Source organism: Cydia amplana, chromosome Z (genome assembly GCF_948474715.1).
Source record: "Cydia amplana chromosome Z, ilCydAmpl1.1, whole genome shotgun sequence".
In the NCBI taxonomy this organism is placed as follows: domain Eukaryota; kingdom Metazoa; phylum Arthropoda; class Insecta; order Lepidoptera; family Tortricidae; genus Cydia; species Cydia amplana.
Window position 1 is genome coordinate 785275 of NC_086096.1, and position 11546 is coordinate 796820.

Here is an 11546-nt window from a genome sequence, read left to right on the forward strand (position 1 = left end):
TCCTGCCCAAGCTCGCGGAGAAGGCGGACGAGCTGCACGTGCACGTGGCGGTCGTGCCCAACGGCACGCTGGAGCAGCTGCGCGAGCTGGTGGGGCTCGTCGCCAGGGGGGAGGTATGTGTGCGCGGCCCGGTTAGCTTGTGTACAAGCTCCTGCCCAAGCTCGCGGAGAAGGCGGACGAGCTGCACGTGCACGTGGCGGTCGTGCCCAACGGCACGCTGGAGCAGCTGCGCGAGCTGGTGGGGCTCGTCGCCAGGGGGGAGGTATGTGTGCGCGGCCCGGTTAGCTTGTGTACAAGCTCCTGCCCAAGCTCGCGGAGAAGGCGGACGAGCTGCACGTGCACGTGGCGGTCGTGCCCAACGGCACGCTGGAGCAGCTGCGCGAGCTGGTGGGGCTCGTCGCCAGGGGGGAGGTATGTGTGCGCGGCCCGGTTAGCTTGTGTACAAGCTCCTGCCCAAGCTCGCGGAGAAGGCGGACGAGCTGCACGTGCACGTGGCGGTCGTGCCCAACGGCACGCTGGAGCAGCTGCGCGAGCTGGTGGGGCTCGTCGCCAGGGGGGAGGTATGTGTGCGCGGCCCGGTTAGCTTGTGTACAAGCTCCTGCCCAAGCTCGCGGAGAAGGCGGACGAGCTGCACGTGCACGTGGCGGTCGTGCCCAACGGCACGCTGGAGCAGCTGCGCGAGCTGGTGGGGCTCGTCGCCAGGGGGGAGGTATGTGTGCGCGGCCCGGTTAGCTTGTGTACAAGCTCCTGCCCAAGCTCGCGGAGAAGGCGGACGAGCTGCACGTGCACGTGGCGGTCGTGCCCAACGGCACGCTGGAGCAGCTGCGCGAGCTGGTGGGGCTCGTCGCCAGGGGGGAGGTATGTGTGCGCGGCCCGGTTAGCTTGTGTACAAGCTCCTGCCCAAGCTCGCGGAGAAGGCGGACGAGCTGCACGTGCACGTGGCGGTCGTGCCCAACGGCACGCTGGAGCAGCTGCGCGAGCTGGTGGGGCTCGTCGCCAGGGGGGAGGTATGTGTGCGCGGCCCGGTTAGCTTGTGTACAAGCTCCTGCCCAAGCTCGCGGAGAAGGCGGACGAGCTGCACGTGCACGTGGCGGTCGTGCCCAACGGCACGCTGGAGCAGCTGCGCGAGCTGGTGGGGCTCGTCGCCAGGGGGGAGGTATGTGTGCGCGGCCCGGTTAGCTTGTGTACAAGCTCCTGCCCAAGCTCGCGGAGAAGGCGGACGAGCTGCACGTGCACGTGGCGGTCGTGCCCAACGGCACGCTGGAGCAGCTGCGCGAGCTGGTGGGGCTCGTCGCCAGGGGGGAGGTATGTGTGCGCGGCCCGGTTAGCTTGTGTACAAGCTCCTGCCCAAGCTCGCGGAGAAGGCGGACGAGCTGCACGTGCACGTGGCGGTCGTGCCCAACGGCACGCTGGAGCAGCTGCGCGAGCTGGTGGGGCTCGTCGCCAGGGGGGAGGTATGTGTGCACGGCCCGGTCAGCTTGTGTACAAGCTGCTGCCCAAGTTCGCGGAGAAGGCGGACGAGCTGCACATTTATACACAACCCTCGCTAAACGAATCCGACTCGCACCTGACCGATTATTACTAATCATTTATACACAACCCTCGCTAAACGAATCCGACTCTCACCTGACCGATTATTACTAATCATTTATACACAATCCTCGCTAAACGAATCCGACTCGCACCTGACCGATTATTACTAATCATTTATACACAACCCTCGCTAAACGAATCCGACTCTCACCTGACCGATTATTACTAATCATTTATACACAACCCTCGCTAAACGAATCCGACTCGCACCTGACCGATTATTACTAATCATTTATACACAACCCTCGCTAAACGAATCCGACTCTCACCTGACCGATTATTACTAATCATTTATACACAATCCTCGCTAAACGAATCCGACTCTCACCTGACCGATTATTACTAATCATTTATACGAGGGGCGTTCAATATATAATGAGAATGAGATGCAAACTCTTTAAATATTAGGAAAGTAAATACTGGCCGGTAAAGCTAATCTACCTAGCTGATTGCCATGAAAAAAAAAACTAACTGTTTTTTGTTTAAAAAAAAATACGGCGATTTCTTTGCGATGCTATTGAGTACGTTAGCGAAAATGGAGAAAATTGAACTGCGCGCCGTTATCAAATACTTGTGTTTGAAAAATTTTTCTACGGACCAAGTCAATTTAGATTTACGGGACACTTTAAGGTCTAATGCTCCTCCGTATTCGACAGTCGCACGTTGGTGCGCCGCATTTAGACGTGGAAGAACATCGACCATGGATGACCCCCGCTCCGGACGCCCTACTACAGCAGTAACTGAAGAAATTGTGAAAAAAGTCGAAAACTTAGTTTTGGCGGATCGTCGTGTCACGGTTCGTTTTATTGCTGAAAATGTAAAGATTTCAACGGGGAGCGTGCATAATATTTTACATGAACGCTTGGGTATGAAAAAGGTATCAGCGCGTTGGGTACCCAGAATGCGTACTGACACACAAAAACAAACTAAAGTCGAGATTTGTCAAGAAGCTTTGGACCTGATACAGCAAGACCGGGAACTTTTTTTGACGCGATTTATAACAATGGACGAAACATGGCTCTATCATTACGACCCTGAAACGAAACTGCAGTCTATGACATGGAAAAGGCCATCATCTCCAACTCCGAAGAAATTCAAGGTGGGCCCATCTGCCGGTAAGGTCATGGGCTCTGTTTTTTGGGATGGTAAAGGGGTCGTAATGATTGAGTATCTCGAGCATGGAGCCACTATTACGGGCTCTTTATATGCCAAACAAATAGCAACATTGCGCAATGAGATCCGTGAAAAACGGCGAGGTAAACTCTCGAAAATTGTGTTGTTCCATCAGGACAATGCACCGGCACACAAGTCCGCCGTTGCAATGGCTGCAATACGTGATGCTGGGTTCGATATCCTTAAGCATCCTCCGTATTCACCAGACCTCGCCCCTAGTGATTTCTACCTATTTCCGAGATTGAAGGAATACCTAAGAGGCAAGAAATTTGAAGACGACGACGCAGTAGTCGCTGCAGTACAAGATTTTTTAAGTACTCAAGATGAAACCTTTTTTAGAAATGGAATTTTAAGTTTAGAAAAAAGATATACTAAGTGTATTATGCTAAAAGGTGACTATGTCGAAAAATAAAATTACATTTAATAAAAGTTGTATATAACATACTCATTCTCACTTTTTATTGAACGCCCCTCGTACACAACCCTCGCTAAACGAATCCGACTCTCACCTGACCGATTATTACTAATCATTTATACACAACCCTCGCTAAACGAATCCGACTCGCACCTGACCGATTATTACTAATCATTTTTATCCTTCTTATCACTATTCTGCTAGCTTTCCCCTCTATAAATCAATTTCTATATTATGACATGATAATATATAACCTCTTTTTTTTAAGTCGATTAAAAATGAGTATATTAGGTACATACTTGTGTACATACATTTTATAATACATTTTGTAGTGAAACAATTGATAAAATTGTATAATGACAGAAAAATAATACGCAGAATTTTAACGTATAATATAAGAATGTAATATCTGGAACACCGATCGAACTTTGCTCGGAAAACATACCTATAAAAACTCAAAAATGCGCATTTTCCCAGATAAGACCTAGCTAGATCGATTTTTTGCCCCCGAATACCCCCATATAATAAATTTCATCGAAATCGTTAGAGCCGTTTCCGAGATCCCCGAAATATACAAGTAAATAAATAACTAAACTAAAATTGCTCGTTTAAAGGTATATAAGATAAGATATTGACATGAAAATAATACTAACAACACTGTTAGCACGTAAGGTTTATCTGTAAGTGCTAGTATGTACACAATAAACAAATCCCCCCCCCCTTTCCAGATCGCCCCTCCCCCCCACTCGGTGTTCCCGGCCGAGGACGCGCAGGAGGTGGTCCGCAAACTGTGCAACTCGGAGATCAAGGGCCGCGCCATCTTGCGGTTCCACAACGTCAACTAAGTGTGCGGGTCACTATATGTAGCTGGGGATCATAGAGAAAAAAATACATAGATTGCTCACTCCATACATCAGTTTTAGTACCAAAAAGACTATTAGCATCTAGCATCGCGTAGCGGAACTATCAGTACTGCTACTTGACAATAGATGTAGCACCGACCGGAAAGTCTTATGCTGTTGAGATAAGACTTTCCGGTCGGTGCTACATCTATTGTCAAGTAGCAGTACTGACAGTTCCGCTACTCGATGCTAGATGTAGACACTGAAATCAATAGTCTGAACTGATGTATGGAGTGAGCACTCTTGTCTTACTATATTTCTCTATGCTATTAGCAAAGAGAATTTAAAATAGAGGCGGGTTGTCAAAGTACCTAAATTATGTAGCCACCGTAAATTTACTGTCATCTTTGGACAAAGGATTAAAACTGTTAGACATTTGACTTTGATCCTTATTTTTCACTGTTATGTGTCAATTTGTTCAATGTCAAAAATTAACGCCATCTACTCGAGACTAGGCCAAAGTATGATGCAATCTTTTCGAGTGATGGCACCATACCTTTGGCGTACTGTCGAGTAGATGGCGTTAATTTTTGACATTTAACAAATGGATACAATATCAGTGAAAGAATAAGGATCAAAGTCAACACGCGTTCTAACAGTTTTAATCTTCTGTCGAAAGATGGCAGTAAATGTACTGTGGCTGCATAATTTACCATGACAGTAACTCGGTACACACTCTATTCTCTTTGCTATTAGTGACACTAAACAAGATGCGATTATAGAAATATTGGCGAAATGAATGTAACCTTGTAACTGGAGTCAATGTCAAATACATAATAATATGTATATGAGGGAGATATGTTCGGGTAATTCCTGTTAAGTGGCCAAACGTGCCAGTCGCGCTGTTTACTGACTGTGAACCTTATTGCGAAGAGACAAGGGCTACGAATGGTCAGTTAACTTGCGTTTTGGTTGAAATTATTGTGTCACTCGTACAGAATGCTTTTACAATCCTTAGACATACTCCGCTTACTGAATATGTTGGTGATACTGAACAATTTTTACTAAGGGTGGTATTCCATCTGTCCAATGTGTATTGCATCTCACATTTTGCTTAATGAGAGAGTGAGATTGAGAAGAAATTGGACAGGTGGTATACCACCCTAAGTCACTATCCTCATGAACTTTCAATTTTACTACCGATTTCGCGCCTGCACCCCTAGCACATGATTGGCGCGACAGTATCTCGCGGCGAGATAAACTACCTGTCCCTCTTTAATTAACATATATTGTTAGTAAAAGACGGGTCTAATCACGTGCTAGCTCGGCTGGTCTTGAAGTAAATGTGATTCAATATTTATGAGTTTCACCTCGCACAGGATGTTCAAGGGTTGAAAAGGCATAATTTTTTTAATTTCATGTATGATAAAAGTATTAAATTGGTGAAAAATATTGCTTTAGTTAATAATATAAGATATTATTGCGTTTACGTAAAAATAAAATAGTTTTAGTACTTACAACGAATATAACATAAAAGTAATTAATGGTACTAACGATTTTGTTATTAGAATAGCTAATCTGATTTAAATTACGCGCAATAAAATCCTTTATGAATCGTAGTATTGGTTATGGTATGGATAATATTACATATAGTGTAGGTGATTATATTTTATTTAACAGACTGTTTATAAACTGTGTGTTCAGTTTAAAGTTGGTTTGCTCTTTGAACGGGTTTTCGCGACACGCCTTCGCTTAGATAAACATGTTTTTTATTGCATAATGGTAATTATGATTAATTAGAACAAAGCAGTTCCTTGTATTATTCTGCCTAATCACAATTTTGAAGTTTTGAACGAAATATTGGGCCTAAAAGACACCCCTGAATAAGTTCTTTGTGACGGACAAAATTGTATTTTTCGAAGCCCATCATTCTAATTGTTATTATAATGACACTACCTATATTTCTGTAGTAATAGTCTATTAAAAACATATTTTTCAAGATGTATGTATGTATATTTGTACAAGTGGAGTAAGAAAAGTAGGCCGCTTGAGATGCCATCCAGATTTATATTAAAAACTGACAATTAAGTTTGAACATTGGAAAATAGTATCTTCTTCTATTCACACCAATCGACCTACTTTTCATTCCGCTAAATTGTTGTTATAAAACATATTTAATCAAGATTTCATGTTTATATTGATAACCAAATCGAGTTTACAAACAGCATTTCATTCTACATATTTTTAATAACTACTTACCTACTTCATGTTGCCAAAAATCCAATATTTTTCGTAGGTATACGTATTAAAGTTATTACAAAATACCCTAAGAAATTGGTCATATTATATTTAAACACTAGAATAATCCCAACTCATATTTTAAACAATTAACATCATTTTATACAGTGGATAATTTAGGAAATATTAAGAAACGAAAAAGAAGCGCGTATTATTATTTGGGTGCTATAATTATGCCACGCACAAACTTACGTTAACATATCAGCACATTAATATTAAAATTGTTCATTGTTTTTCAATATCAGCGCTTTGTAAAATCGCCGTCCGTGTATATTTTTTGTAACAATGAATATTAATACTTATTATAATAGCTATAAGCGAATTAAAGCTTTCTGATTGATATCAAACGAAGTAGTGAGTCATATCATACTACATAAAATAGACCATTTTAAACTGCGCGCCCCTCTAGGCATAGAGCCACAGACACAACAGACGAATGTATTTTTTCCATGTTTGTGTGTTTCGCCTGCGTAGAGGACGTGAGAAGGCGCAGTTTGAAAATAGTTTGTCTCTCATAGTGCGGCGAGTGGTAAATGTATCTAATTTCATCGTATATCCTTAAAATCTTCCTCTTGTTTACGAAAAGTAACTCGTAACTCGACGACAAATTACTTTTTTTTTCATTGAGGAGCTCTAGAAACCAGCCAAAATCATACGAATATAAAATCTACAGCAATATACAAATCAAATTATTAAATATTTGCTATTATGTAGATATATGTTACTTGCTATAAGTCCGTCAATTAAGTATGTCTGGGAAGTGTAAATTTCAAATCGAATTGTTTAATCACGTGGCACATAGCATTTAGATAATATGGAATATGTACGTTTGGAAAATAATGTTGATTTGAATAATACGGCAATATTAATTGGTATTTGAAGAATGTGCTATTGACAGAATAAAAACAATACGTTGATAAATAAACAAAATAAATTATGTCCTTTATAAAGGACATTAGGTTGCGTTTGTAAAACGTGCCGTCGGCATCTTGGTACTTAAGTAGGTACTTTAACTCAAATGACTTGCCGATAAGCGACAAGGTCATACCATGACCTATAGGTACATATTGTCCGATATAAAGAACATAATAATTAATAATATAAGTTGATTTGAAGCGTAGAAAGAACAAGTGTTAAGTCTTTTTTTTTTCAAAAATGAGATTTTAATTTCAAAATGTAGAACTCTGAATAACCTATTTGTTACAGCTTCTGTTACATCTGTAATTATAAATGACTCCTTTTTTTCTCACTTAAAACGTCACTTTAAACCACACACGAAAATTATATGGTTAATTATGTACATCGTTCCTTTCAAACCGCGATAACTCCAAATGTTGTCAGAATGACTAGACGTGTTCTTTCCGAGTACCTACCCTTCAATTCAACATAATTAGGTAAAAAACTTCAAATACCTTGTTATACATAAGTTATACACTAAAATATATTGACGAAACAGTTTTAAATATGAATTCGCAATCAACAGTTGTAAGATTGACATGTAGGTACAGTCCATTAAATATTTTGGAGCACTAAAGTAACCTTTTGAACGCCAACCGAAAATGTGACGCTGACGCCAAAGTCTTCATAAACCTTAGGTAACGTTGCTTCAGAAGTAGCTAAACGAGCGAGGTGTTCTAAGTTACCTATCTGTACAAGCTGTAAAGTTGTTTATTATTTGTTAAAATGATTAAAAGCAACTCGACGATATTACTCTTGATTGAACTGCAGTAACAAAAATAGTTGTAGGCCATATTTTAATCTCTAGTCAACAAATCATGGGAAATGTAAACTGAACTATTTGTAACTTAGCCGTAAGATCAGTCATATTGTCGTTAGTTGTAAGTTTAGTTATCATGGATACATGTTGTTTATTATTTTATTGTACTTTATTATTAATAAAGAGATGAGATGTTGATTATTGTTTCATTTACTAAAAGTATATGCCCTTTAACATAACTTTGCCCATCGCGTCACAGTTCAGTGTATTTCTGCGATTCGCGCACGAGTGTGGAGGGGCTGTAGGGTATGTAGCGAATCCAGCAACGATACTGTACGCGCCAGTTGACGGTACTATCAGAATGCCAGGAATGCGTAAATAACCCACACACTGTTGTTAACCATAGTCTTTAATGCACTGATTTTGGTACTTAATGCGAATACAGTTGAATAAGTAATCTAGGTCGCGCGTGTGCGCATATTTGCCTAAAGGCTTGGCCAGACAGAGCGCGACCCAGCGCCGCGACCGCGGCACATGCTAAGGGTCTCCCCAAACTTATCGACGCGGAATCGGCAATGCCAATAGAAATGAAACTTTATGTCCACGCAATAAGAGCGAAAAAGACGCCGACGCGTCGGCCGTCGACGGCCGAACGGAGCCGAACCGAACCTTACCTGTTTATGCTGTTTACTATCGGCTTTCGCCGAATCCGCGTCGATAAGTTTGGGGAGACCCTAACAGGTTACCGACGTCAAACAGACTGCGTCCCGCCGGTATCACGCCCCGCTTCTGTCGCGCCCCGCGCCGCGCGGCCCCTTGCGTCCGCGCAGCGCTGCGCCGCGCGGACGCGGCGGGCCGCCGCGTCGCGCTGGGTCACATCACCTATATACTTACTTTACTCTTTGGTCACATCAGTCGGATCGGACGTTAGGCAGCGAGCGGTGGCGCGCGGCCGCGCGCGATGAGGGCGTGTTGAGAGCGCGGTCCGCGCGCGCCCTGTTTGAACAGTCATCGCGTCGGCATCACGCGGCGCTGCGTCGCGCTCTGTGTTTGGCCAAGGCTTAAAGGCATTGCTACAGCGTATGCTATACGCTATACCTACGCTGTACGATAGCTAGATCGTACAGATACCACAGAATAAATAATAGTACTAAGTACAAAAGACTCGCTCTCTAACAAAACGCGTCTGTTACGATCAGCACAGATATGGCTGCTAGGTGGCGATAGCGCCACGCGCGGCTTATGGCTTTCCCCAAAATTGGGGCCGAACCACTGGCCGAACGGATGTACTTTTAGCTACCTGTAGCAAAGCGACTGAAAAGACTGCCGGAGATAGGTTGTAGAATCCATATTAACTACCATTGGCCTGTCATATCGAATATTTTAAAATCGTAAGGTGACGGCTAGTTCTGATTTATTATTATGTTATGACGTTATGAGGATCACCAGTAGCTGTATCGTAAATCCAAGTTTCTCGAAGTTGCCATTGCCAACTTTCCTGAGACACTAAACCCGGGGTTTTCGGGGGCGAAAAATCGAACTAGAACCCGTACCATGAGTCACCTGTCACTGACAGTGTCAAAACTGACAAACGCTATCGAGAACGTAATTTACTTTCTATACATCTCTTTCGAATCGTCGTCACTAATATGCGAGTACGAGCGAGATGTATAGAAAGTAAATTACGTTCTCAATAGCGTTTATGTCAGTGCCAAACTGATGGTAGCCGTATAGGTCTTAAGTATCTCTGGGAAAACGCACGTTTGAGTTTCTATGCTTTCCGAGCAAGCTCGCGGCCGCCCAGATATTGATTATAATCAAAACAACAAAGTACGGGTAAAAGCAACGCCCAAATTTAATAAATATATGTAGATCAAAAATTCAGTATGTGCACACATGAAAAGTAAAACCACGTAGTTTTAGACCTAAGAGAACCAAAAACGTCCTAACATATAATATAATAAATTGATCCTAATATTCTTCGCCACCTTCGCCCTCGCCTTCGCCAGAGTCCATGCCGACCTCCTCGTAATCCTTCTCGAGCGCCGCCAGGTCCTCGCGCGCCTCCGAGAACTCTCCCTCCTCCATACCCTCACCCACGTACCAATGGACAAACGCGCGCTTCGCGTACATTAGATCGAACTTGTGATTCAGGCGCGACCACGCTTCGGCGATTGCCGTCGTGTTGGACAACATGCAAACGGCTCTTTGCACTTTAGCCAGATCCCCACCCGGCACCACCGTCGGCGGCTGGTAGTTAATCCCAACTTTGAATCCGGTCGGACACCAATCTACAAATTGAATTGTGCGCTTGGTCTTTATCGTGCCGATCGCCGCGTTCACGTCCTTCGGCACCACGTCCCCGCGGTACAGCATGCAGCACGCCATGTACTTCCCGTGCCGCGGGTCGCACTTCACCATCTGGTTCGCCGGCTCGAAGCACGCGTTGGTGATCTCCGCGACAGATAGCTGCTCGTGGTACGCCTTCTCGGCGGAGATGACGGGCGCATACGTCACTAACGGGAAGTGGATGCGAGGATACGGCACCAAGTTGGTCTGGAACTCTGTCAGGTCCACGTTGAGCGCGCCGTCGAATCGTAGCGAGGCAGTGATGGAGGATACGATCTGTCCGATCAAGCGGTTCAAGTTCGTGTAGGTCGGTCGTTCAATATCCAAGTTTCTTCTGCAGATGTCGTAGATAGCTTCGTTGTCGACCATGAAGGCGGCGTCGGAGTGTTCCAGCGTCGTGTGCGTAGTCAGGATAGAGTTGTAGGGCTCCACGACCGCGGTGGAGATCTGTGGCGCGGGGTAGATGGCGAACTCTAGCTTGGACTTTTTCCCGTAATCTACGGAGAGCCGCTCCATGAGGAGCGAGGCGAAGCCGGAGCCGGTGCCGCCGCCGAACGAGTGGAAGATGAGGAAGCCCTGCAGGCCCGTGCACTGGTCGGCCAGCTTGCGCACCCTGTCGAGCACCAGGTCCACGATCTCCTTGCCGATGGTGTAGTGTCCGCGCGCGTAGTTGTTGGCGGCGTCCTCCTTGCCGGTGATGAGCTGCTCGGGGTGGAACAGCTGGCGGTACGTGCCGGTGCGTACCTCGTCCACCACGGTGGGCTCCAGGTCGATGAACACGGCGCGCGGCACGTGCTTGCCCGCGCCCGTCTCGCTGAAGAATGTGTTGAACGAGTCGTCGCCGCCGCCCACGGTCTTGTCCGACGGCATCTGCCCGTCGGGCTGGATGCCGTGCTCCAGGCAGTACAACTCCCAGCAGGCGTTGCCGATTTGCACGCCGGCCTGTCCGGCGTGAATAGATATACACTCACGCATTCTTGATTATATGTGATTACTAGTTAATAACTTAAACTATAAAAAAACTTATTCTTTTGCTATGGGTTCCTTCTGGTTTCACTCCAAAATACGAACTAAACAAAACAGACTGTCATTTGGAATCGAATTCAAATTAAACAGCTGAGATTTGAAAATTTATTAAAAAACATATTTTCTTGCCAGA

General features: G+C 44.8%; 2 protein-coding genes across 2 annotated transcripts in view; one reads left to right on the forward strand and one right to left on the reverse strand.

Moving 5' to 3' along the window:
* Window positions 1–4048, forward strand: part of LOC134660955 (uncharacterized) — a 27927-nt gene extending 23879 nt beyond the window's left edge. Inside the window, exon 9 of the mRNA XM_063516843.1 lies at window positions 3910–4048. Within this exon, the coding sequence (XP_063372913.1) occupies window positions 3910–4026 (117 nt within the window). The 3' untranslated portion in view covers window positions 4027–4048. The remainder of the gene's footprint in view (window positions 1–3909) is intronic.
* A 5821-nt stretch (window positions 4049–9869) lies between these two features.
* LOC134661586 (tubulin alpha-1 chain-like) lies at window positions 9870–11467 on the reverse strand. Its single transcript, XM_063517716.1, has one exon. The coding sequence runs from the start codon at window positions 11360–11362 to the stop codon at window positions 10010–10012; it is 1353 nt and encodes a 450-aa protein (XP_063373786.1). The 5' UTR covers window positions 11363–11467; the 3' UTR covers window positions 9870–10009.
* Between the last annotated feature and the right edge of the window lie 79 nt (window positions 11468–11546).

Excerpts from the sequence above, each read along its gene's own strand:
- LOC134661586 (XM_063517716.1), bottom strand. The coding sequence starts at position 11,362 with ATGCGTGAGTGTATATCTATTCACGCCGGACAGGCCGGCGTGCAAATC.